The sequence below is a fragment of the Rhineura floridana genome, chromosome 3 (assembly GCF_030035675.1).
Source record: "Rhineura floridana isolate rRhiFlo1 chromosome 3, rRhiFlo1.hap2, whole genome shotgun sequence".
NCBI lineage: Eukaryota > Metazoa > Chordata > Lepidosauria > Squamata > Rhineuridae > Rhineura > Rhineura floridana.
In genome coordinates this window covers 229,638,819-229,665,629 of record NC_084482.1, presented here as the reverse complement: position 1 = coordinate 229,665,629, position 26,811 = coordinate 229,638,819, and the positions used below count along the sequence as shown (strand labels likewise).

The 26,811-nt window shown below is 49.5% G+C and overlaps 2 protein-coding genes across 5 annotated transcripts in view; one reads left to right on the top strand and one right to left on the bottom strand.

Annotated features, from left to right (window-relative positions):
- The window catches only part of LOC133381890 (H-2 class II histocompatibility antigen, E-S beta chain-like), a 31,825-nt gene extending 13,282 nt beyond the window's left edge, over nucleotides 1-18,543 (bottom strand). For both annotated transcript variants that reach the window (XR_009761745.1, XM_061621456.1), the window contains exons 1-2: nucleotides 18,401-18,543; nucleotides 4,437-4,718 (exon numbers count right to left, since the gene is read on the bottom strand). Coding sequence is in view for 1 of the 2 variants with exons in the window: in XM_061621456.1 (XP_061477440.1) it covers nucleotides 4,437-4,718; nucleotides 18,401-18,506 (388 nt within the window). In the remaining variant the exon portion in view is untranslated. The remainder of the gene's footprint in view (nucleotides 1-4,436; nucleotides 4,719-18,400) is intronic.
- LOC133381889 (HLA class II histocompatibility antigen, DR alpha chain-like) lies at nucleotides 5,567-26,583 on the top strand. Of its 3 annotated transcripts, none has more exons than XM_061621453.1 (6): nucleotides 5,567-5,625; nucleotides 19,628-19,731; nucleotides 21,375-21,632; nucleotides 24,446-24,730; nucleotides 25,082-25,232; nucleotides 25,612-26,583. In XM_061621453.1, exons 1-6 carry the CDS (start codon nucleotides 5,582-5,584, stop codon nucleotides 25,613-25,615), a joined length of 846 nt encoding a protein of 281 aa, XP_061477437.1. In that variant the 5' UTR covers nucleotides 5,567-5,581; the 3' UTR covers nucleotides 25,616-26,583. The 3 variants fall into 3 exon arrangements, with proteins under 3 accessions (XP_061477437.1, XP_061477439.1, XP_061477438.1); XM_061621455.1 differs by lacking the exon at nucleotides 5,567-5,625 and adding an exon at nucleotides 11,797-11,871; XM_061621454.1 differs by lacking the exon at nucleotides 5,567-5,625 and adding an exon at nucleotides 18,651-18,737.
- The last annotated feature ends 228 nt before the right edge of the window (nucleotides 26,584-26,811 follow it).

The following is a 26,811-nucleotide window of genomic DNA, read 5'->3' as shown; positions in this document are numbered from 1 at the left end:
GTATGCTAAATAACCAAACATATGTCATTTTATTTAATTTGCAACATTTATATTGCACCACAGAATTTGTATTTCTTTGGCACAGACATTGAGTTCACTTAGAGACAAATCTTGACATTTTGAGTGCAGAGGATATGCAAAGTGCTTTTTATGTTCTGTGTCAGCTGCCTACAGTTGCGGTTGCTAGGAGACAGCATCCGAGCGGCCTGCCAGCCTCAGCAGGAGTGGAGGCTGGCCAGGGCCGGCACCTTCTTAGACGCTGAGAAGGCTCCCCTGCTCCGGAAAGGATGGCTGGCTGCTTCACCCCTCATGCTGTGGGCGCCACTGGGCGGCAGTGGCCGCGATGGGCCTCCCCAGCCAGAGACTGCTGAGCCCCATTGCGGCCGCTGCCACCCAGCGACGCCCACAGCATGAGGGGTGAAGTGGCCGGCCATCCTTTCCGGAGCAGGGGAACTGGCTCCAGGGCAGTGCTAAGAAGGAGCCAGCCCAGCCTGGCCTCCACTGCCACCACCTCTTCACAGCTCCTGCTGAGGCTGCCAGGCCGCTCGGATGCCGTCTTCTAGCAACTGCTTCCCGCGGGGCTGCTGCTGGGGGGGGTCACTGCAGGGGCGCCGGCTGGATGAAGGTGCCCACGTCGTGGCAGATGTGGGCCAGGAGGCTGCCCTCAGTCGGCCAGGCACCTGTGGGCTCCACGTCCAGCACCCTCACCTGCGGTCGGCGGTGGGGCTGCTGCTGCAGCTGTGTGCTGCTCGCCAGCGGGCAGGGGCTGCTGCTGGGGGGGTCCCTGCAGGGGTGGTGGCTAGACGTGCTGGGCCTTGCTCAAGCACAGGAACAACTACGGCAGATCAAGTCCTCCTGTCTCTGCAGACCCTGCCTGACTGAGATCGGGCGGGAAGGCGGCCAGCCACAGCCCAAGGTATGCGTGTGTCAATCACGCATGCGTGCCTGAGGGGGATGTTCAAAAGCTGGAGATCAACGTCTTCACACAAAGTATGGCCGGAGGCCGGAGACAGCCCCCTTTTGCCGGAGACTCCGGCAGAAAACTGGAGATCTGGCAACCCTAGTAATGATTCATATTTTTCTTCAAGGTATAAATCTCTTTCCCGGCTGGATCATGTATTAATATCTGCCCCCTGCTCTCACATTTGTGGTCAGCAGACATAATGCCAAGGACAGGGTCACACCATGCAGTGGTTGTAGTGGTACTTTGATGTTTGCAATTCACTCCTGCTCATCCAATCTGGAGGTTAAATCCAAATTTAATGGCCTCTCAAGACTCAGTTCAAAATATAACAGCATTAAATGAACATTTTGAAGTCAACATAACTCCAGATACAGCACTTACCACAGTTTGGGATCCTACGAGAGCAACAATCAGAGGAGTATGCATAGCAGAAGAAGCAAAGAAGAAGCAAAATTGCCGATCCTATTAGTTCTCAATTATTAAAAGATATATTGAGTCTGGAACAGCGTTATAAACAAAGGGGTTCTAGAAGGATCTTGCATATATTAGAGATCCAACGTAAAGAACCTGAAGACTTGGAAATGAATAAAATGGCCACTTCTTTACTGTATGTTTGACAACAGTATTATGAGGCACGGAATAAACATTCTAAACTATTATCTAATGCATTAAAAAGAAACAAAATTTAAATAAAAATATATTCTTTAACAAACAAATCAGGCAAAGTGATATGTGATTGGGAAAAGATTAATTTACAATTTGTGGGCCTGCCCCCGAATTCAGATTTTTGGGGGGGAGGTCCACAGAGAATTCTCAAAATTACAGGGGAAAAGATTGTATGTTCTGCTGAGTTATTTCTATTATCCATATTTGAAGATCAGAATGTGAATATTAAATTTAAGAATTGATATCTTCACTGCTTCTGGCGGCACATGAGACGGTGGTTCAAAGATGGAAAGAATTAAAAGACTTGAACAGATTGGCATGGATAAACAATGTATGGAAGATTGCCTTACTAGGGAACATTGCTTGTTCATGTCACCTCTCTCGAGGATTGGAAAAGACAGACAACTTCAATGCTATATGGTGGAACTTTATTACATACATCTCAGAACATGATTTACAAGGACATTTGTCGGCCGCAGCAAAAGTTATATGGTTAAGCTAAGAACTCTTCCTTTTCATGGAATGGTGAATCATGGAATTAGTTCTGCCCTTCTCAGGGGGATTGAGGGTGGGAGGGAGGAGGGTAGTTTATATTTTGAAGGGGGTTGTTAAAACATGAAACATATAATGTATAGGGCTACTACGACGTAAGGTGAATTATGTTGTAATGTTTTAAATGGAAAGGTTGGTATATGTAAAGTGTAAAGAGTTGTTCTTTAATAAAACCCTATTATGAAAAGAATCATTTGCACAGGTGGGTGGAGGTCAAAAACTGTTGCACACACCCAATATTCCAGCTCCCCATTGCCTGGGTTAGTAAGGGGTCTCCTTCCAGCTCACTCCCCTCTCTGCATCTTCCCAGGTGCTGCCCTGGACCAGGCTGAGGCCCAGAGGCCCAGCCACACCCACCAGACGCACTCATGCTAACAGGCTGCGTCTGTGTCAGAATTGCTTTTAAGGGTTTTTAAAAATGTTTTTAACATTGTTTTGTCTTAATGTATTTTAAGGTCTTTTTATGATGTTTTGAAGTGTTTTTAGTGTTTCTGTTGGCCACCCTGGGCTCCTGCTGGAAGGGAGGGCGGGGTATAAATAAAATAATCAATAAAATGAATAATACCCCCCAACACCTACAGAGGGAGATCAGTGTTGCCAACGAGAACTGTTTTTCTCACCAGACCCACGCCCCAAATCCACCAGAATCTGACCTTGACCCACTGGACACCATGTTTGATAACACATTTGACACCCTTGTGAGGAATTGCTTAACAAGGTGGATGACAGAAGTTTAAAGTCCTAGCAGTCATTGGTGTGTTGTATTTAAGTTTGGAACTGCAGGTAGAAATGTGTGTGTGTGGCTTTTAGATCTGAGAGAAGTATGGAGATTTTGCATTCCTAGGTGGGGTGTGTGGGGGGTTGGCTACTCTGAGAACAGGATGCTGGACTAGGTGGGCCTTTGCCTGATCCAGCAGGCCCTTCCTGTGATGATGATAAGATGTACTGTTTATACAAAGGTCCCTCATTGGTGAGGCAGGTGCACTCTGCGCATGCTCAGGCCATTTATTGCTGAGGCTTATAGTTCCTAATCATGTCTCCTTTGGTGGTGGCTTAGCCTGCCTCACACTTTGATTGGGTAGAATAGGGCTGCACATTTTCCTTCTCAGTCAGTCAACTGGCAAGAACCTCTTCGTTCTCTATACCTTTACAAAACAAGCACACCAGAGGATCAGGAGACTTGACTTAGGTAAGTAAATTGGGTAATTTACTCTGGTCTCCTTTCAGTCAAAGAGGCAGACAGCTAGCCGTGGCTTACAGCGGAAAGGAAATAATAGACAAGTAGCACTTTAGAAACTATGCACAGAAAATGAAACACAATGAAAAATACAATATCCAAAAGTAGAATTTTGGCAAGACAGTTTCATGAAATACATAATAGCGGGGGGGGGGGGGAATGAAATGGAAGAATTTGTGAAAAACAGCAGATGCTGACCATAAAACGCTTGACATCCACCAGATTTCCCACTAGCCACTAAAATTTGCCACCAGTCATGTGCGTGAAAACACTACATTTTAGTGGGGAAATCATTAAATTGACTCCAACGGGAGAGATGCTCTGCAGTGCAGATCAAAAGAGGTCCTTCCCGCCTCGCCTTCCTCCAACTGCAAACCCTTTGAACTCATCCCTTTGCTATGTTTACGGAGGAGAACTTCAGGGGCCACATCCTGTCCCATTCTGGCCCTCATCCCTCCTGCCCCCTTTGCCTCCCCTCTGCTCTGCTCCAGACAAACTTCTCACACTCAAACTTCTTATTAGCAAAATGCAAAAGTTTGTGTCCTCCTTCTGCCGGGGTGACTTTGCCCTGCCCCTCTCTTTGGATGCCTAAACTGCATTTCAGAAAGCAAACCTGAAGTTTGAAGTTACTGTAATGCTAGAAATTTGGGGACGGAAGGAAAATTTCAATTGGCAGGCAGAATTATCATTTGGGGGCAGAATTATCATATGGGGGCAATGCCCTCATTTGCCCCCTGTCGGTTCTCCCCTTTCTTGCCTCCCCTTCCCTCACACCCCTCCCCTTCCCATTCTTCATTTGGTTCCATGTGTGGAGGGAGGGGGCAGAGCCAAGGGGGGTGGGGCAGAGGAGTTCCTGCAAGAGTCTGCTGTGGGGAAAGCCTTCGCCCCCCACTTTTGGGTCTCCCCAGCCCCCTTCTAGTCTCACTCAGCGGCCTGCTTGCATGAAGGGCGTGCCGACCTTTCCCCAGTTTCGCGGGCAGAAGAAGCGCCAGATGTCCCCCACCTCCCTCCACTTACTCTTCCTGCGGGAGGAGAAGCCCTCGTAGATGCCGTAGTTGTGCCGGCAGAAGTGCTCCACGTTGGCCCTATAGCGGCTCAGGACGTTCTTGTCCTTGTTCCAGGCTTCGGCTTGACGCTTCCCCAGCTCGGCCACGGCCACGAACCTCCTTTGGTCACTGTCGAAGTAGAGGAGCTCCTGCCGGCCCCAGAAGTCCCTCTGCAGGAGGCGGATGCGTTGGAGCGTCCCGTTGGAGGAGGCGGAGAAGTGGCACTCGGACTTCCTCTGGAAGAGGAAATGCTCTGGGGGGGGAGAGATGAGAAGGGGGTCAGGCGGGGGCAGAGGCAGCTGTTCTCCCCGGCGAGGCGGAGGAAGGGCCGGAGGGGCGAGGCGAGGGCCGGCCGGAGGGGCACGACCGGGGGTGGCTGAGTCCCTCGGAGGTCCTTCCGCACCCCCTCTAGAAAAGTCTCTTTTCCAGCAAGTGAGGAGAGCCCGTCGGGATCCAGGACTGGGGGGGGGAGGAGGCAGAGCAGCGCTTCCTTTCTTTCCTTTCTTAAAAAAAAATATATTAAATTCCGGTTTTTACCTTTGCCTACAATGAGTGCTCCCCAACAAGGCAAAAAAGGAGAAATGTAAAGGGAACAAAAGTACAAAACCTTCTAGAAGAAGATTGATTGCTGTCACACGACTTGGGTTAGGAAAAACTCATGTTGCGGAAACCTCGAGGGGGGAAGTATGGAAAAAATGGAATGATTTTTTTTAAAACTTTGATTTTTCTCAGGCTGCCATCCACGGTGGGGATTTGCCGTTTTCCCCTTTTGGAGCGATACGTATTTTCGCCCCTGGGAGCAAAGTTGCTAGAAATGGGGCCTCCACTTTTATAACTCCCCCGCGGAGAATCGCTCAGAGATTTCTTGACATTGTTTTCCCTCTCATTTCCTTTATGAAATTGTTTTCCAGAAGGGTTTTACTTTGGCACAGCTCCAGAAAACATGAACAATGTCTTCTACATCTCCAACAGTACAACTTTTGATAAAACCTTTTGCTTAGCCTGGGTGGTGTTAAGCACTATTGGTCAATTGCTTTAAAGAACTTTCCTTTCAGATTCGGACTTGGTAATGCAATTCGGATGTTCCTAAATAGCCAACTGTGCTCTTCTTCTGATATGGGCAAATTAAATTTCTCTAAATATGAACTCCATTTCCTTTGGTATGTTGGGTGTAACTGTTGTATTTTCAGTAAGGAAAGAATCTGAAATATTTTACCAACAGCTGTCCTTTTCTCTGGCTAAAGAAAGAAAATTTCAAAGATAGTAGATGAACGTGGAACTCTGTAGCTTGTGTTGATCTCCTCTGTGTCTTACTTGTAAAAACTGAAAAAATGGAGGTCTCTCGTTATTCAAAATTGCAACCCTGTTTTCATAGGAAATCATAGATCCTTGTTTAAACCAGTTGCTTCAGTAAAGCATTTCCCCCCTATAGGTGATGAGCAATTGTTTGTTGTACTTGATTATTTACAAATTTATTTCTCAAAATTGAGGTCAAAGGGGAGAAACCAGGAGGTAACTTTTGTACGCCATTGAGCCATTATTTAAATATTGTGTTTGTAGTTGTGAGGAAATGTTATTTGCTGATCATTGTTTTTGGCTTAATCCATAATATTGCCTATAGTTTTTTACCCTACAGTTCTTGCTCAGCTTTTAATAATATATTCACTAACAGATTATGAGAACTCTGAGAGAAAAAAGTCCAAAAGGGCTCTCAGGTTTCGCTCTCTCTTTTTAGACTTTGAACTGTCTATTCTCTCTGACTGTTTTGTGTATCGCCATGAAAATTGAGAGGGTTGCTTAGCAAGTGTTTCTGTGTTCAGGGCTATAAGTCTTGTAAGGTTTTGTTTTGAAATGAGCTTATGGGAAGCATCAGAATGGCACGGGGGTATTTTCATTTTCACATTGCGGAATGTGAAAAGTCCACGCTGGCTATAGGATACGGCCACTCTTGTGGCTGCATAATTATCTCTATCTTCAAACCATTCTGACATCAAAGGCAATTTAACTGCTTGATAATACCTAGTTATATTAGGTATTCCCAGTCTTCCATTACTAGTTTTTTGATACACATTCTCATTCACTGTCTTACTTGGCTTATGTGACCAAATAAATTTCAGTATTCTTTTGATTGTAATAGGAGTAATTTTATTACTTCTGAGGAGTAATTGCAATGTTTCCAGCATTACTTTGGGGCATTACTGGGGGGGAGCAGGGGAAGTCTTCTCCTCCTGTGATTCATGGATGAAAACAATGTTCCTGAAATTGGGCTTTTGCACACCATCGCTTTTCCCTCGTGCTCTGTGGGTGTTTCGGAGGCAACAAGGGAGGAGGTGTGGAGCAAGACAGGTGGAGTGGAGAAAACAATTGTTTAAGAAATGGACGGTGGTGGAGAAGGATGGCGTGGAGGGAGAAAGGAGCTGGAGGGCAAGGATGTGGATGGAGAAGGAGAAGGAGGCAGCAGTGGAATGGAGGTAAAGAACTGTGGAGCTGAGAGATGAAGATGAGTGAGTGCATGTGCGTGTGTCAACACTGTGTTTGCACTTAGCCCATGAACTGGCCTCTGCCTCCCTCCCTGGTAGGGTTGACAGGTCTCCGGTTTTCTGCCAGAGTCTCCGGCAAAAGGCGGCCATCTCCGGCCTCTGGCTAGACTTTATTTAAACTGGTGGATCTCCAGCTTTTCATTGGCCCCCTCAGCCACGCATGCATGTTTTACACATGCATACATTGGGCTGTGGCTGGCCGCCTTCCCGCCCTTTATCAGTCAGGCAGGCAGGGTCCAGGAGTCAGGACTGCAGAAAGAGGACTTGAGCAGCCGCCGCCCCTGCAGTGAGGGATCCCTCCAGCTGCCAGCAGCAGCCCCTGCCCGCTCCCCCCACCCACAGAAGTACAAGTGAGGTGTGAGGGTGATGGGTGGAGGCGAGCGGTGGCAGTGGAGGCCAGGCTGGGCTGGCCCCCTCTTATCCCCGGCCTGGAGCCAGTTCCCCTGGGGCTCAGCAGTCTCTGGTTGGGGAGGCCCATCGCTGCCACTGCCACACCGCCCAGCGGCGCCCACAACAGGAGGGGTGAAGCCGCCGGCCGTCCTTTCTGGGGCAGGGGGGCTAAGAAGGAGCCGGCCCAGCCTGCACTCCACGGCTCCTGCTGAAGCTGCCCGACCAGGCTGCGTAGGCCCCGTCTCCTAGCAACCGCTGCCAACATGGGGCCCACGCGGCCTGTCATCTTCAGCAGGAGCCGTGGAGGGCAGGCTGGGCCGGCTCCTTCTTAGCCCCGGAGCCAGTTCTCCTGCTCCTGAAAGGATGGCTGGCAGCTTCACCCCTCCTGCTGTGGGTGCCGCTGGGTGGCAGCGGCCGCGATGGGGCTTGCTCAGCAGTCTCGGGCTGGGGGGGGCATCGCAGCCGCTGCCGCCCAGTGGCGCCCACAGCAGGAGGGGTGAAGCTGCTGACTGTCCTTCTTGGAGCAGGGGAACTGGCTCCAGGGCTAAGAAGGAGCCGGTCCGGCCTGCCCTCCACGGCTCCGCCTATCAGCCTCAGCAGTAATCAATTCCTTTCAGAGCAACTATTAATTGTAATGGTAATGTATTCCTTTTTGGGGCCATGTAACAGTAATTGTAATTTATTCCCTTTTAAAAGTCATCTTCCAAGCTCTGGTTTTCCCAAACACAACAGTTGCCATGTTTCCCATTTTTAAAGATCCTCTTCAGTCTCCGTAGTCAGGCTTTGAGAGTTGCCTCCTGAATTGTTTCAAGGTTAGAATGTAGCCAAATACCTAAATGTCTGATTGGTTTGTTTTCCCATTGTAAACCAGTACCTCTTGGCTGTTCTTCTATTTTCCTCTTAAATATATTAATTCCACAGCACTTGGATTTAGTTGTATTTATATCCAGAAGCTTCACCGTATGTTGAAACGGTTTGTGGTCTCTTTAAGGGGAATGGTTTGGGTGTAACACAGAGAGAAGGCTAAAGGGAAATCTTTTTACGTCACTCCCATTGAATAGTATGCGAAGTGAAAGCAACTAGGTTTTCCTGCCTTTTTCTCTCTTTTTCCCTTTTCCTCACAGTTTGTAGAAGCAGAGCTTAGTTTTGCTGTAAGCCAAGCCTGTCAATCAATATAATCAATGTTAAAGAAGTCAAGCCTCCAAGAACCATAAGAACATAAGAACATAAGAAGAGCCTGCTGGATCAGGCCAGTGGCCCATCTAGTCCAGCATCCTGCTCTCACAGTGGCCAACCAGGTGCCTGGGGGAAGCCCGCAAGCAGGACCCGAGTGCAAGAACACTCTCCCCTCCTGAGGCTTCCGGCAACTGGTTTTCAGAAGCATGCTGCCTCTGACTAGGGTGGAGAGCACAGCCATCATAGCTAGTAGCCATTGATAGCCCTGTCCTCCATGAATTTGTCTAATCTTCTTTTAAAGCCATCCAAGCTGGTGACCATTACTGCATCTTGTGGGAGCAAATTCCATAGTTTAACTATGCGCTGAGTAAAGAAGTACTTCCTTTTGTCTGCCCTGAATCTTCCAACATTCAGCTTCTTTGAATGTCCACGAGTTCTAGTATTATGAGAGAGGGAGAAGAACTTTTCTCTATCCACTTTCTCAATGCCATGCATAATTTTATACACTTCTATCATGTCTCCTCTGACCTGCCTTTTCTCTAAACTAAAAAGCCCCAAATGCTGCAACCTTTCCTCGTAAGTGAGTCGCTCCATCCCCTTGATCATTCTGGTTGCCCTCTTCTGAACCTTTTCCAACTCTAGAATATCCTTTTTGAGATGAGGCGACCAGAACTGTACACAGTATTCCAAATGCGGCCGCACCATAGATTTATACAACGGCATTATGATATCGGCTGTTTTATTTTCAATACCTTTCCTAATTATCGCTAGCATGGAATTTGCCTTTTTCACAGCTGCCGCACACTGGGTCGACATTTTCATCGTGCTGTCCACTACAACCCCGAGGTCTCTCTCCAGGTCGGTCACCGCCAGTTCAGACCCCATGAGCGTATATGTGTAATTCAGATTTTTTGCTCCAATATGCATAATTTTACACTTGTTTATATTGAATTGCATTTGCCATTTTTCCGCCCATTCACTCAGTTTGGAGAGGTCTTTTTGGAGCTCTTCGCAATCCCTTTTTCTTTTAACAACCCTGAACAATTTAGTGTCATCAGCAAACTTGGCCACTTCACTGCTCACTCCTAATTCTAGGTCATTAATGAACAAGTTGAAAAGTACAGGTCCCAATACCGATCCTTGAGGGACTCCACTTTCTACAGCCCTCCATTGGGAGAACTGTCCGTTTATTCCTACTCTCTGCTTTCTGCTTCTTAACCAATTCCTTATCCACAAGAGGACCTCTCCTCTTATTCCATGACTGCTAAGCTTCCTCAGAAGCCTTTGCTGAGGTACCTTGTCAAACACTTTTTGAAAGTCTAAGTACACTATGTCCACTGGATCACCTCTATCTATATGCTTGTTGACACTCTCAAAGAATTCTAATAGGTTACTGAGACAGGACTTTCCCTTGCAGAAGCCATGCTGGCTCTGCTTCAGCAAGGCTTGTTCTTCTATGTGCTTAGTTAATCTAGCTTTAATCATACTTTCTACCAGTTTTCCAGGGACAGAAGTTAAGCTAACTGGCCTGTAATTTCCGGGATCCCCTCTGGATCCCTTTTTGAAGATTGGCGTTACATTTGCCACTTTCCAGTCCTCAGGCACGGAGGAGGACCCAAGGGACAAGTTACATATTTTAGTTAGCAGATCAGCAATTTCACCTTTGAGTTCTTTGAGAACTCTCGGGTGGATGCCATCCGGGCCCGGTGATTTGTCAGTTTTTATATTGTCCATTAAGCCTAGAACTTCCTCTCTCGTTACCACTATTTGTCTCAGTTCCTCAGAATCCCTTCCTGCAAATGTTAGTTCAGGTTCAGGGATCTGCCCTATATCTTCCACTGTGAAGACAGATGCAAAGAATTCATTTAGCTTCTCTGCAATCTCCTTATCGTTCTTTAGTACACCTTTGACTCCCTTATCATCCAAGGGTCCAATCGTCTCCCTAGATGGTCTCCTGCTTTGAATGTATTTATAGAATTTTTTGTTGTTGGTTTTTATGTTCTTAGCAATGTGCTCCTCAAATTCTTTTTTAGCATCCCTTATTGTCTTCTTGCATTTCTTTTGCCAGAGTTTGTGTTCTTTTTTATTTTCTTCATTCTGACAAGACTTCCATTTTTTGAAGGAAGACTTTTTGCCTCTAAGAGCTTCCTTGACTTTGCTCGTTAACCATGCTGGCATCCATCATTCCTGTTAGGGAGACTTTAGCTGTTGCAATATTTTTGGTGCCAAAACTTGGGAGGGAAAGATTCAAAGAGAAGAAGACAGACTGTGCAGTAAGGTCCAGAAGAACAAGGGGACATGGCTGAGGCTTTGGAAAGGTAAAGGCGCAAGAGCAGGGGTGTAGTGGTCTGGGGTCTTGAGGGGTCTTAGACCTTTACTTTTTTGGGAGCAGAGTCTCTATGTCTGCAGCGCCCTGCGATCCACCTGGCAGGAAAGGGCAGTGGGTTAGTCGTTCAGAAGAGTCTTCTCACATGCTTGCTTGTCCTTTCCTGCTGATTGGAGCCAATCGGAGTGAAAGGTGGTGTTTCACCGACTGAGATGACTCTTCTCAGTAGGAAACACACTCCCCTTTTATACTGATTGACTCGTAGGGACATCTGTTTGGGAGAATGCATGCACAGGAAGGACTGAGGAGCATGGAGGTGATGACAAGGAGCAAGCGAGTAAGTGGGAGGAGGTGTGGCATGGCTATCATGAAGGGACCCCACACATCTGGATTTGCCACTACACTACTGTGCAAGAGGGCTATAACTAGAACATTGACAATAAAACTGTTACAAAAGACAGAATCTGGACGACAGAAAACTGATGCAGATGTGGCTCTGCTTGAGGAAAGCTTAAATCAGCTTCCAGCAAAGGAGAGATTCTAAATGAGCTTTACCAAGAGCTGGTTCACACAGAGCTGTAGTGTGGGTCTGGTGCTACTCATTGCCCCTTTTAATTTGCATGGATCACACGATGCCTTGAAGGCAATCAGCAGCTAGATCTCAGTGTACCCCTTTAAGTCCATAGTATGTCAATGTTCTTTTAATTGAACAAGGGAAGGTAAAAACGACTTCAGTTCTGTATCTCTAGTGGTTTGTAAGTGCTTTACTCAGATGCTTCCCCTCTCCACGCCCATTCCCTCCTCCTCCCTTTCCTCATGTCACTTCCTGATTGGCTGCTTTCTCACGTCCTGCAAGCCTGCGTGGTCATTAGGAAGCTGTGCATTTGATGCTTTCCCTTCAGTGTGAATGAAAAGCACCGTGGTTGCAGCTGGCTTTGAGCCCCCTCTGTGGACTGTGCAGAAAGAAAATGAAGGTAAAAGCAGAGTTTTAAATATCATGTTTTGCTGCCATTTGGTCCATCCCAAGACATAGAAACTGGGATACATTTTTAGTGCTTTTGTTTGCCACCCAGGAGGAATGGTGGGATATAAATCAAATAATAAATAAATGAATGAATAAATAAAATAACTGATCTTGATGAATTAGAGAAAGAGGTGGAAACAGCACAGGGCTACAAAGACCGCATCATAGCTGGGAAAGCTCATCCAATTCAAGGGATTAACACTGAAGATGCAAGAAGTCCCTCTTCAGCAACAAGGGCAGATCCACGGCCACTGAGGGTCAAGCTCCCCAAACGGATGACTGAAAGATTTTATGGGGACATTAGCTGCTGGTGGGGATTTTGGAGCCAGTATGGAACCTCCATTCACCAGAGCACCAGGCTGGCAAAGGAGGACAAGTTTAATTACCTAAAACCCTTCCTAGGTGGGGCAGCAACCAGAGCAATTGCTGGCATGCAGCTATCAGAGGGAAATTAAGATGCATCTGTGAAAGTCCTGAGGGAAAGCTTTGGCACAAAGATTATTAATGCCCACATGGACAAGCTGCCAAGCCTGAAGCCAGTAAAAGGTCAACTGGCATCTTGGCTTTACGCCACCTCTGTGAGGCCTGTGAGACTCAAGTACGCAGTGGGGAGTCCATGGGGGCTGTCTCCGATACCTGTGGAGTCTGCTGCGTCCTACACTGATGGAAATGATTCCTGAAGATACAGCGCTGGAGTTCAGCAGCATTAGGGATAATAATAGTGATGAATGGAAGATACCAGAACTCCTGACGTTCCTCTAAAGGGAAACTGAGAGCCGAGAGCTTAACTCAGTCCTGACTAAGACTGCAGTTAAACCACGTGAGAGCGATACCTCCCTCAAGTATAGCCAGAAGTCAAGAGCAGAAGAAAGGATTGGTCTCTGTGCCATCTGCTGTAGCACTGAGCACAATACCTCCAGAAGCAGCTGCATATTCTGCAATGCTCCTGACCGCAGGGCAGATGACTGTTCAGCTCTGACACTTGGAGGAGGAAAGGAGAAGCTGAAGAAACAAGGCCGATGCTCCATATGTCTGGGGGTAAGACAGGCCAAATTCTGAAAAGCAAAGGGAATTGTTTGCTCTGGTTGTGGAAAAGGCCATCACAAGTCCATTTGTTCTCAAGAAGCAAAGGAGAACCCACCAACAAGACCACTCCTGGCGACACTGTTATGCCATCAGTCGCTCCATCTCCAGTGGACTTAAAGCCACAGAACACAGTATTACTGCAAGCTGAAAGCACATTTCTATGAGAAGACATCTCCAGGGCATTAAAGCTCCCGGTGGTGTGAGAAGGGACCCTAACTATCCACTCCTTTGCCATAAAGACACCAGTGAGTGCCAAAAGATGGAGAGTTAAGGTGGTATAGCACAGTGGGGAGGAGAGCCTGGCAGGGAGTCCAGACTCTGTGAGTTCAAATCCTGCTCATTTCTCCTGGATGTCAAGGGCCAGCTAAATATGAGCCCCACAGGGAGTGGCTCAGGGGTTAAGTGCCCTGCCACCTGTGCAGCTGTGGGGAAGCTGCATAGTCCCAAGGAGCCCAGTTGCCCCCCAGCTGGCAGTTGCGGGCAAGGAAGTGAACATAGGAACATAAGAACATAAGAAGAGCCTGCTGGATCAGGCCAGTGGCCCATCTAGTCCAGCATCCTGTTCTCACAGTGGCCAACCAGTGGCTGGCTTGTGCAGCTGTGGAAAGCTGAGCAGGCCCTAGCCAGCTGGGGAGGACTAGCCTCAGAGGGAGGCAATTGTAAACCCCCTCGGAATACTGCTTATCATGAACGCCCTATTCATAGGGTAGCCATAAGTCGGAATTGACTTGAAGGCAGTTCCATTCCATTCATTCATTCATGCAAGGCCTCTGGGGAGAAAAGGTTGAACTGGAGGCCCTGGAAATGCCACAAGTATGAGCGCCATGGTCAGGGTCCCAGGAGATGGCCTGTGCCAAGAATTAGAAAGAAGAGGCCTCCAGATGGCAGATGCAACCTCTCCCAAGGAAATCCAAGGGCCAGAGTTAGAAGTACTGATTGGAGGAGATTATCATTGACAGGCAGTGACAGGCTGAGTGGAACGTCTCGAAAATGAACTGGTGTTACTTGAGATTGTATTTGAATGGGCTGTTCAGGGTCCCACTACAACCCGCGTAGGCACCAGTACCACAGAGGCCGGAGTACTGAAAGTCATAATGGAGGAAGAATCCCTCATCTCCAAACAGCTGAGAGCCTTCTGGGAACTAGAATCAATTAGCATAATGGAAGAGCTGGAGGAGAAGACAAAGTGTGACAAAGAGATGCTCCAAGGGTTTGAAACTTCCATAAAATACAAGGAAGGGAGATATGAAGATCACCTGCCTTGGAAGTCAGATCAACCTGACTTACTAAACAACAACCTTGTAGTTCAGAGAAGATTCAAACAGTTAGCTAGGAAGTTCAGAACTGATCTTCTGCTCTTTAAGAGGCACAACAATGTCATTGAAGAGCATCTTCAGAAGGGCATAGCTGAAGAAGTCACCCATAGGTCTGCACTTGAGACGGGCAAGGTGGTCTACTATCTTCCTCTTTGTGCAGTCATCCGGGAGGATGAGGCTACCACAAAAGAGTAGTGTTTGATGCCTCATCCCATGAAAGAGGGTGTCCGTCACTTAATGACTGTTTACTAACTGGACCCAATCTGAACCCAGATTTGTTTGGTCTTCTAATCAGGTTCCATCAGTACAAGGTAGCTCTCAATGCAGAGATTGCAAAGGCTTTTCTTCAGACCTTAATAGCAAGTGAAAATCAGGATGCAGTAAGATTTTTGTAGATGGAAGAACCACTAAACTTTGATCAAGAACCAGAACTAAAGATCCTGAGAATGACTCGAGTGTTATTTGGTTTATTGCTTTCTGCTTGCTGCTACCATAAGACCTCATTTGAAACAATATCAGAAGGAACATCCAAACATCTGCCAGATGCTTGATTAATGCCTGTATGTTGGTGACTCATTGCCATGAAGGCCAGAGAATTGCTTTCAACACCTGGAATGGACCTCCGGAAGTGGAAGACCAGTTCTAAGGAACTGCAAACATTTTGGCAGAACAAGGAGAATGAACCCAACTTACAGCTGGAAGAACAAACTTTAGGACTTTCATCATTAAAGGTTTTAGGTCTGACATGGAAGACCGAGGCAGATGAGTTCATATTTGAGATTCATAACCTGCTATCCTATTTCAGTGACTCATACAACTACTGGAGATGAACTCAGTAAAAGGTGGAAATACCGACAGACATCCATGAATCCGTTTTGGAAAAGATGGCGACAAGAATATCTACTGGACGTATGATCAGTTCATCGCAATGAAAGCTGAACTCACAGTAAATGACATAGTTTTGATTCATGAGGATAAAATGCGCAAATACAGGTGGAAGATTGGTAGAATTGAAGAAACGTTCCAAGGACGTGACAATAGAGTCTGTGCATGTGCAGTTTGACTTCCATCTCGAGCGATTCTGAGAATGCCAATGCAACTATTATATCCATTAGAACTTGAAGAAGAGGATGAGCTTGCATGAAGTTCATTGGGCCAGAGGATGCTGAAATTGTTTGTGGTCTCTTTAAGGGGAATGTTTTGGGTGTAACACAAAGAGAAGCCTCAAGGGGTATCTTTTTATGAAACTCCCATTGAATAGTATGAGAAGTGAAAGCAACTAGGTTTCCCCGCCTCTTTCTCTCTCCTTTTTCCTCACAGTTTGTAGAAGCAGAGCTTAGTTTTGTTATAAGCCAAGTCTGTCAATCAATCAATATAATCAGTGTCAAAGAAGTCAAGCCTCCAAGGACCAGTTTTCCTGTTAAGACGGCCTTAGCAGCTTTTAGAATACTGTATACCTGTAACCTATCAAAAGTATTTTGAAGGGCTGGTTCTGGTTGTGTTAAAGCTAATGCTATATCATCTGCATATAACACTATATTAAATTCCTCACCGCCATTTTAGGATTTTGTTATTTGCTGATTATTTCTTATTAAAATTGCTAAAGGTTCCAAAAAATAGTGAATAATAATGGTGAGAGTGGACAGCCTTGGTGAATATCTCGCTCCTGCAAGATAGGTGTTGATACTTGATTGTTAACAAATACTTTTGCAGTGAGTTTTTGATATAATAAATCTATCCAAGATTTGGAAGTTCCTCCCAAGTTCTTTTTTTGAAGAGCTCTAACCAGAAATGACCATTCCACCCTATCAAATGCTTTCTCTGCATCTAAAAACATAAATACATTCTATGCAATCAACTAGTTTTTTGACAGTATGTTGTAATTTCCTGTTTTTTCTGAATCCTGTTTGGTCTGGTTTAATATAATTTGGTATGATGCTATTAAGCACTTTTGCTATAATGGAAGTCCAAATGTTTGCACCTTGGGTCAGAAGCGACATTGGCTGATAGGCAAGCCAGGGTCTTTATCTGGTGGTTTTGTTATAACTTCTGATACGTTTGTCTCTAGGCTTCTTAGGTCTTGTTCTGTGACTTTGGGCATGTGAGAGGAAAGAGGAAATTTCCATTACAGGAAAGCTCTTTCTAACTCGGGTCTTATTTTACATGTTAGTTTTCAAGAAATTAAGAAAATCAGCCTGCACTCCATTACCCCCATGGAGAGATAGTGTAGCACAGTGGTTAGAGAGCTGAATAGCGACCTGGGAGTCCCAGGTTCCAATCTTCCACACTAAGTGGTCTTGAGGGCCTGCAACGCCTCTCAGCCTAACCTACCCCACAGGGTTGTTGTGATGACAACATGGGGGAGGGGCAGACCCATATACAACCCCTTCAGCTCTTGGGAGGAAAGTGGGGGGTATTAACATAAACATATATCAATATAGGAGGGGGGATGCTGTCGCTGAGAGAGTGTGGCTTGCGTCAAGGTAGTCCAGAGTAAGAGGTAGCAGGTGAGTCTGGTTTGGAACCCCCCAACCCCAAATTTCCCAGGCAGGACATACTCCGGTTCCAGCAAAGGTCATTCTGCTCAGATGCCCCCCCCAGGAGATTTGGAGGGGCAACAGCATCTGGCCTTGCTTCCCCCCACCCTTTTTGCTTCTCTCCCAACCCACTTCAAGGCTTCCTCAGAGATAGGTCAAGGGGAACCATTTGATGGGGGTGGACCAGACACATAGGTGGGGCAGGGGACCCCTGATCCCCTAAAATGTTTCTGGCTGCCCTAAATATTTTTCCAAAAAATAAATAATGAAATTTATTTCAGAAAATAATTCTGGACACTACATTTTTGTGTGCCCCATGAACCTTTAGGCTGGCTCCATGCCTGGGGGTAACAAAGACTGCCTCATAAAGGGGTGGGTTTCCTTCCTTTACAGCTTTTGAAGTGGAGGCTGGATTCCCCCTCCCCCTGGGACGCTGGAGCAGTGGATTCCCTGCAGTATCTGTGGGTTGGACTGGATGACCTTTGAAGTCCCTTTCAGGACTGAAAGAGGAATAAAAGTGACCCTCTCTCTTCCAGGGCAGCTTCTGAGTAAAGGGGGGAGCTTTAAGCCTGCGGTTGATGATTGTAAATAAGGCCTGTGGGGTGACTGTGGAAGTCTGGAGAAAGATGTGGGGCAGCCCGGAGGGGGAGGGACAAGTGGGTTGGGTGGGAATGTGAGCCTGCAGGGACATCGCTCAGGGACTGGAGCACGTGGTCTGCATGCAGAGGGTCCTTGGTTCAGAGGCATCTCTGGGAAGGAGGACCCTTCTCTGCCGTAGACCCTGGACAGCCACCCCTGCCAGTCCATGCAGGCAGTCCTGAGCTGGGCAGGCAGATGGCTTGACTCCTATGACCCCAAGGGAATGTGGGGGGGGCTTAGGTGATTAGGGGTGGGATTCCGGGGTGGGGAAATAGGGGCGGAGTCTGCCTAAAGGTTCACTGGGGCAGGGTTTTTTGGTAATAAACTTAGTTGCTTTTTCTGGAAAACAATAGCAGGGAAGGGGCACCGTAGGCCTCCTCCCCCGCTATGGGTCAGGGGGAGGTTGATGAAGGGAGTCAGGTTCAGGTCCCTTGAAGTGGGGAGGGCGCTGCCCCACTTTCACTCATTACTGAGAAGGGGCAAGAGGAAGACGTTGGGAGATTACAGAGATTCATTTTATGGAGTTGCTAATTTGTTACGGCGCATCTCTTTGTGGGACCCTTTGGCCGCGAAGGGAGGATCGCTCTGCCCTCGGCTCTCCTGTCCTGGGGGGGTCTTGGGGGCTTTTTAACGGGGCAATATTGGGGCTTACTGGTAAGCCGCCTTGGAAGGATTTATAGCCTGAATGGCGAGATATAAATAATTGCAATAAATGAGCAAATAAACAAATAACTCTCCTTCCCACCCCAAAATAAACCGAGCTGCTGTTTCTGAGTGGGAGGAGGACGCTGCCCCCCTCCTCCTCCAGCCCCAGCAGGAGCCCCTTTGCTGCTGCCCCACTGATGGGGGGGTCTCTGGAAGGACTTTCTCTTACTCCCCCCCACCTGGGATCTCTGCTCACCTGGCGGCTCCTCCACGCCCAGCACCTCCGGAGGGGAGACCAGCACCGCCAGCACTGCCGCCCCAAGGAGGACCCCCAAGTCCAGTGCGCAGGAGCCCCCCATCATCTCGCAGCCGACTCCGCTGCGGGACTTTCTCCGCTCAGCCCCGGGAGAAACTCTGCCCAAGCCCCGCCCCTCCACTCTGGGGATTGGGCAGGGACCAATGGGGCTCCGATCCAAGGCGGCGTCATCGGTCGCCAGGCAGGGGAGACCAGAAAACGTCCCTTTCAGGCACTTGTCAAGAAAAGGGCAAAACTGAGTTTTATTTGCGCTCTCTGCTCTTCCTACATTTGCGAGGTGAGCAATTTCCCCCTTAGCTTATTCTGATGCATTCGTTATTATTTATTCCGCGTTCATAAATACGTCACTGGGAGCCTTCCAGACAACCTGACTGAAGGGTGGGCTAACCGGAGGCTGTGACCCATTTGCTAAGCGCCCCCTTATCGGAGCCCCCCCCCAGAGATCCCCTCCCAGCCTCCACTCCAGGAGCCACTTCGGGGTGGGGGGGTGGGGGGTGCTTTTGCTCTGCCCTGTTCGTAAGACCTGCGTGGTTTACTCTCGAGGGGCAATGTGTGGCTTTTTTGGGGGGGGATGAAGTTTCATTTTTCTGTTTCTTTTTGTAAATATATATTTGTTTGCTCGATACGTTAAATAATTTTCTTTGCTCTATTTATATTTTGGTGGCCTCTGGCTTTAACCAATAAAGTTTTATTCACGCATGCAGAAATCCATAAGAGTAAGGACGATTCGGGTGAGCGCTTTGCTCAGAGGGTAGAACCAGCCCCCAGCCCACCAGTCCAAAGAAACAACTCCCCGTCCAGTCTTCCTGCTTTCAGTCTGAAGCCCGTTCCCTGGAGGAACCCCCCTTGAACGAGAGGGCAGAACCAGAGTTCCCCCTATAATCTCCCCCCATAACTTCCCCATCCTCTGGATTTCTTTCTATCTCCCGGTGAGGCTCCTGCCCGGGGAGTTTCACCCGGCAACAGGCTGGTCATCACCAGGGCGCTTCCTCATTGGCTGAGGTTCTGAGGCGCGCCTTCACTCTGCCAAGGCCACCCCCGGGCACCGCCGCCCCACAGCCACTTTGGGGGTGGACAGGCAGGTGGAGGGTGCAGCTGAAATCCCTTCTTTGACTCACTCCGGAGACTCCTCGCTCCCTCAACCATTTCCATCCCTCCCTCCCCTAGCCCGGGAAGAAGAGCTGCCGCGATGATGGGCACAAGAGGAGCCCTTTGCCTCTGGGGGTGCCTCTGGGCCGTCCTCACCCTGCCGCGGGCCGGAGCCCTCACAGGTCAGGCAGGGGGCGCGGGGGTATGCCAGGGAAGGGGGCATGGGAGGGAGTTCTGCCTCTGGGGGTCCCTTGGGCAGAGGGAGGAAGGATCGAGGAAAGACTGCAGGGGGCAGAAGAGGAGAGAGAAACAGGACCTCCTCCCCCCAAAGAGTCCCGGGAAGAAGCGAGGAGGCACGATCTGCTCCCTTAACTGAGGAGGGGTGTCTCTTTTAAGCCAAAAAGGACAAGGTAAAAGGGAGGTGCAAATGGGACCCCCACCCCCGGCTTGGCTTCACAAAGAATCTGGACTTGCGCCTCTGGCCTCGCTGCCAGTTCCAAGGCTGGAAGGCACGTCGGAGCAGAACAGCCTTCCGCGAGGGCGCGGCCACCCCAGAGACCTGCGCGCTCTGGAAGCCCCACCTGAGTCCAACAAAAGGCGCCCCCCCCACAGACCCATCGTGAGGCCCCCCAAGTTAGGGTGATCTCCCCCCTCCAGCACCCCAAATGGGGCCAGAAGTTCAGATGGACCCCAAGTCTCTGAGGCTACAGTCCTGATTACTCGCTTGCCTGGCAGGAAGCCCCGTTGACCTCAACGGCGCTTGCTCTTGAGTAGACAGGCGCAGTTGAGGGAAGTTTGTTACATGGACCAAGGCAGCCTGGAGGCGATTTAGAGCAGAGTGAAGAGGCTTCAGGGTTCCACTGTCTACATTTTCACCTGGTCCAAAATGTGCTCAAAATGTGAATGCCATCTGGCCCAGCAGCCTGTTCTCACGGTGGCCAACCAGGGGCCCTCATGGAAGCCCAAAAGCAAGCAGGACCCCAGTGCGGGAGCAGCACTCTCCCCCCTCAGGTTGCCCTCCACAGGTATTTGGAAACAAACAGGCTCACCGTAGCCATCGTGGCTAGGAGCCATTGGTGGCCCTCTCCATGAATTTGTCTAATCCGCTTTTAAAGCCATCCAAATTGGTGGCCCTCACTGCTGGACTCTCCCTCCTCCACGGAGCTCAGGGTAGAGTTACTCCCCTTTTATCCTACTCACAACAACCCTGTGAGGTAGGTTAGGCACTTCGGGACGTTGGCTGCACTCTCCCCTCATCAGGTTTCCCTCCGCACGTATTTGAAAGAAACAGTCTCTGACTGTGGAGGTAGAGCATAGCCATTGTGGCCAGTAGCCATTAGTGGCCTTTTCCTCCACGAATCTCTCCAGTCCTCTTAAATCCATCCAAATTGGTGGTCATCACTGCCTCTTAAGGGAGCAAATTCCATACTTTAACTTATTCCACATTTCATTGCTGGACTCTCCCTCCTCCAAGACCTCAGGGTAGAGTAACCCCCCTTTTATCCTACTCACAACAACCCTGAGAGGTAGGTTAGACACCTGGGGATGTTGACTGGTCTCTCCAATGATCCATCTAAGTCCACTTTTCTAACTGCCACGTTGGTCCTGCACTCAGAGTCGCCCTGCCTCGCCTTCTGGGGCTGTTACGGCTCTGAAATGAGATTAATCTAAAAATATATAAAGGGGATGTGGGGGTGTATGAGAGCAGAAGAAAGGGGCCACCAGTCCTCCTTTCCCTGCAACTGGAGATGTTCTGGGCCATTTGAATGAGGGTCCCCCAGAGCCCTCCCTCCCCTGCTCATTCTCTCTCCCACCACCCCTGCAGTGGAGGACACGCTGGTGGAGCTGGACTTCTTCCAGGAGAGCTTCCCTTCGGAGCAGAAGTCCGGCGAGTTCCTGCTGGAGTTCAATGACGAGGAGATCCTGCACGTGGACTGGGCCCAGAAGCAGAACGTCTGGAGGCTGCCGGACTTCCAGCGCTTCACTGACTTTGAGGTGCAGGGGGCCCTGGCCAACATTGCTGTCATGAAGAACAACATGCAGGTCCTCATCCAGCGCAGCAACCGCACCCGCGCCCAGAACGGTACAGCAGGGGGGGGTGACCCAGAGGGATGGGAGGGATGAACCGGTGTGGGGTATCCTTGTGGCTTCTGTGGCAAAACCCTTCTGCCTTTTCCTCTGCCTCTGAAAGTCTTCCTGAGGGAATCAGCCCATCGCAGGGGTGTAGACGTCCAGGGCCACAGGGTCATAGACCTCTTCCTTTTTTGAGAACGGGGCCTACAGGGCAAGCACAAGGCATGGCTTGAGCGCCAGCCTGCCCCAGGTCTGCAGAGCTGTAAGGCCAAACACCTCCTCCGATACAAGCGGTATGAGGCTTAAATAAGACCCCCCACCCCAACTGCCTGTCGCATCATTGTGAATGCCACATGCGCTGTGCGCACAAGTCGGCCTTCACCCATGATGACAGCGGGGGAGTCTTCCCCTTAGGGACTCCCCAGCCACCTTCTTGGGTGATAGCAGACATGTGTGCAGTGCATGGTGCATTGGCACTGATGCAATTATAAGACAGGTAGGTGGGGCGGGAGGGTTTATTTAAGCCCCACACTGTCTGCCTTGGAGGATGGGGGCTCCTGGGAGCTCCCCCTTCATGATCCATGGCAGCTGAATGCTGCAACCTGACACTGCTGTGGATCATGGAGTAGGACCCTCACTGTCCCACCCTAAGGAGGGGCCCCTCTGGGCCACAGGGCCCCTCGGCCAGGGCCCAACCTGACCACTTCTTGGCGCTGGCCCTGCCTACCTACAAGCCAATCAGCATGAAAGGGGAGCAAGTCAAGTGAGAAGACTCTTCTCAGGGGTGAACGTCATGCTCCCTTGTCCTTTCTTGCTGATTGGAGGCAATCAGAGTGCAAGGAGGTGAGGCAGTCACTGAGAAAACTCTTCACAGTAGCTAACAAACGCCTCTCCTTTCATGCTGATTGGCTTCTAGGGTAAGTGAGAAGTGAGCTTCGTGGCAAAGTACCTTGGTCTCCAAAATCCTAGTCCCACTTTAAGCTTCATTTCAGAATTCTTAAAATCAAAAGGTTTCTGGCAACATTTAGCCCCCATGGAGAGAGATTTGGGGTGAGGGCTGGAGAACCTGAGCTCACAGCTGTTTTATTCTGGTTCCAAAGCTCTGGAACTGCAGAAGAGACGATGAATCCTGGGGGTGAGTCTGTCACGGGACATGGCGTGACTGTTGTGAAGAGACCCTACACTTCTGAGCTGGCCCCTACCCCACTGAGCCCGTGCTTTACATGTTGCTGTGTGGAATTGTGTGCTTAATTTTGTTTAAAGCAGCACCACAGCAGCAGAGTAACAGCAGATGTTGAAATGCGAGTGTGCCAGCGTGTGCGTGCATTTACCTAAGAAAACAGGTTTTTACCCTGCATCAGCATCACTGGGACTGGAGACTTATTAAAATAAGAAAAGCTACTTTATTTCTAGAAATACGTAGTAGATAGAAAGGCATACCTAGTTCTAGCTAATGAAGTTGGAGGCATAACTCCCAGGTGTAGGAGTCAGCCCCATGCTTGGACAGAGCAGAGACAAAGGGATGTCTCCTCTCTCCCGGACAGTCAGAGAAGGAAGGAGTGGGAAGGGCGGAAGGAGGAGAGGCAGGTAAGCTTCCCTAAAGTCAGTCAGGGCATCACAGGTAAAGGTAATCCAGCCTCTCCATCTGGAGGACCCCAACTCTATCTCCCTTCTGCAACATAGACAAAAGAACAAACCAGGAGTTCCTCTTGTCCATCTTCCAACATTGCACAGACAGACTAAAGGGGAAGGAAGCCCCTCTCCCCAAAGACACACACTTGCTGCTGAATCAGCTCTTGTTACTGAGGGGAGGAACCCAGGGCAACCCTCCCTCCTTCGGAGCAAGAGGTCCCTCCAAGGGGGAGTCCAGCAGCCCCCCAGCCTCTGCCCCCTTTGCCTGAGAGAGTCTCCTGGGCCAGGAAGTGCCAGGGGGGGCATAGCCCCCTCCTCAAAGGCCTGGCTCCGGAATTACTGCTGCCCTGAGGCAAGACTGAAGTCTTGTGTGGGTTTGCACAGGAGAGTGCAGAAGGTCTCACACTCGCAACACAGATACGCACAGATACAGAAACCTCTCACCGACCTAGTACTTCTGGTTGCTGATGGGGAGGAGTATAGCACTCCAGATATGCTCAGAGGCATTCACTCACCTGCACACACAGTGAAATATTAGCCACAGCTAACGTGGGATGTATGAGCGTGCATGTGTCTGTCTGTCTCTCTGTGTCAGGGGGAGAGAGTTCTGGACCCACCTCCCATCAGGGCTGAATGACAGGCTCTGGCACCTTAGCCCTCCTGGGTTGGGCCTCACCTGCATGGGCTAAGTTGGAGGCCATCATTTCTGCAGAGATATTCCTGGGTCTCCATGCGGAAGAGGACTGTCAGGTTGTGGACATAGACACGGGGTGGAGGGTGGAGTTGCTTAGAGAAACATCTTTCATGCCAGAGACTGCCTGAAAAAGTGGTGGATTCTCCTAGAGTTACACGTTTTGAAGCAGAGGCTGAATGGCCATCCACCAGGGAGACTGCAGGAGGGGACTACCTGCATTGACAGGGGGTAGGACTAGATGACCTCTGAGGTGCCTTTCAGTAGGGCCTCCCCTCTGGCTCAGCTAAAGCTACTCAGCTAGGGAAGGACGTAGAAGGGAGTTCCACAGCGTGGCTCCCTGGGAGAGGCATCAAGGATCAGGAATGGCCGGCCTCGGAGGGGATGCCGCTTCTGACCAGGGACTTCCAAGGTCAGGTGACATGGTGACCACTCAAAAAGGAATGAGTCTCTGGAGGACACACAGCATTGATCTCTAGCCTTGCCCTCTCCTTCCTCAGTGGCTCCTTCGACAACCGTGTACCCGGAAGACCCCATGGAACTGGGGGACCCCAACGTCCTCATCTGCTTCGTGGACCGCTTCTCTCCCCCGGTGCTGAACATCACCTGGCTGAAGAACAACGAGGTGGTCTCGCAGGGCGTGGAGGAGACGGACTTCTACCCCAGCGTGGACAACACCTTCCGCAAGTTCTCCTACCTCCCCTTCATCCCGGAGCAGGGGGACTTCTACGTCTGCCAAGTGGAGCACTGGGGACTCCCCGAGGGGAGGACGGAGAAGATATGGCGTAAGTGCACAGCGGCATCATCAAAAAATCCAGATTCTGAGCTCATAAGAAGCAGGATCTGGAGATAATTTATGCAAATGAGGGACTCTTGCACTCTGACATAATTTATTCTGCTTCTGCCACCTGTGGGGCACAGTAAGGTGCTCAGTCCCCTTCTGGGGTTTCAGGAGGTAGATGGTGCCTCTCATTTGAATTTTCAAAGTGTATCTTAAAGCTTAGAAACTTGTGTTTTTTCCTGTTTTTGAGAAATTAGATATGGGATTTGCTTATGGGCTGCATTTGGGAGGGCTGAGAGAACAAGTAGACACAGAGCCCATTTTTACCCCTCTCCTGTCTCTTCCCACCCTCCAGATTCCAAGGCTCCATCTCCCATCCCTGAGACGATGGAGAATGTGCTCTGTGCCCTGGGCTTGGCCGTTGGCATTCTGGGCATCGTCGCTGGCACCATCCTCTTCTTCAAGGCCATGAGGATGAACGAGGGCAGCGTTCGCAGGGGCCGCAGGTGAGTTAAATCCATTGCATTTTTTAAATTCCAGTGAGGCCAACATTTTGGGGGAGGGCTTTGCTTTGCCAGAGCAGGGAGGGGTCTCAGTTCTGGCCTTTCGGTCCGTTGGGTCACACCTGAGCCAGGTATCAAAAAGGGGCACTTTACTAGTTTCGAGACAGGGACCTGAGCCCAATCCTGTCTCCATATCACCTGGAGCCTTAGTCTGATCACAGGCATCCCTACAACAGCATGTATGACAACAGTGTGCTCTGGTTTTAAGTGCGCACAATTAAAAAGCCAGTGCAAATATTGCCAGGATAGTGACCATCTGCTGGCCCCGAGGGAGGAGACGAAGGCTCCCAGCTGACCAGCCCTCTCTCGCCTTCCCTTTCAGATGATCCAGGGGCAGAGGGCCGCTTCCCTTCCTGGCAGCCGCTTCCAAAGGCCCCTGGGCTCATGGCCTCCCCCAAGACTTTCTGCTGCCGCCAATCAGTTGGAAGAATCTGCTACAGGGTCCCTCTCTGGCTCACTTGGCCAGCTCTGCAAACTTTTCTTTCCTGACAGCCGTAAGACCTAGAAAGTTATGAGTTGTTACAAGGAAATATTATTGTTTTAGGATGCTCAATTTCACAGAATGCCCTCCCCCGTGAGGACCATGGCCCAGGAAGGGTTCATGATTCCCTGCCTTTTTAGCTGCAGGGGGACTGCAGGAGAGACCCTCTGCCCAGGGGTGGGGGGTTTAGGGGCTGCAGAGTGTCCTGGGCAAATTTCTTTACTGAGATTTGGGATGCTCCTTCTGCGTCTCTTTTCCAAAGCTCCCCAGTCTGGGGGGAGGAGGTGGACTTGCAGGCAGAAGTTGCCTCTCGCCTCCTATCAGCGTGTGAAGTTCAGGTGGGCAGCTCTTCTTTGCTGATCTTCGGGGGGGGGGCTTCCTACCTTGCACTGAGGGCATCTCAAGGCTAAATGAGACCCGGTGCCAACAGCTGAAGCAATTCATTCCGCCCCCTGCCCCAATAATTCACTTCCATCTCCACTTTTTGGAGAGACTCTTACTCAGTTCTTGAGGATTGCACTGCAGCGTGATACTTCCCTCAGGTGTCTGACTTGTCACCATCTTCACTGAGTCACCCTCATCACGAAGGATTTCTCCAGCTTGCTTGGTGAGCTTCCAGCTGCAAAGAGGCCCCAAAATGTTACTCTCATGCACATAAAGGACCCTCAAGGCCACGTCTGCCTGACTGGGGAGAGGGGAGGACCTTTGTCTTCTTCCACACAATCTTCCAGACGGCATTTGCAATCCAAACTCTCCTTTCAATACATGCTCCCCGCTTTCCAAAAACAATGAATAAATTTTACGTTTTGGTGATTTCTTTCCACTGGTTTTTATCTTCCTTTAAGCTCTGGGTATTTTCATCTCTTTACACAGCATAAAGGCAAACAGTTCAGGAAACATGTTGCTCTGTAGGCAGAGTCCCTGCCTGGTGCCACCTTGTTCATGGGGCCAAATTCGGGGTGGGATGAAAAGGGGGGGATGGAGGGCTGGTGCCTTCATGCCCTGCTTTGGGCTTCTTGGTCTGCCCACTGCTGGGAAAGA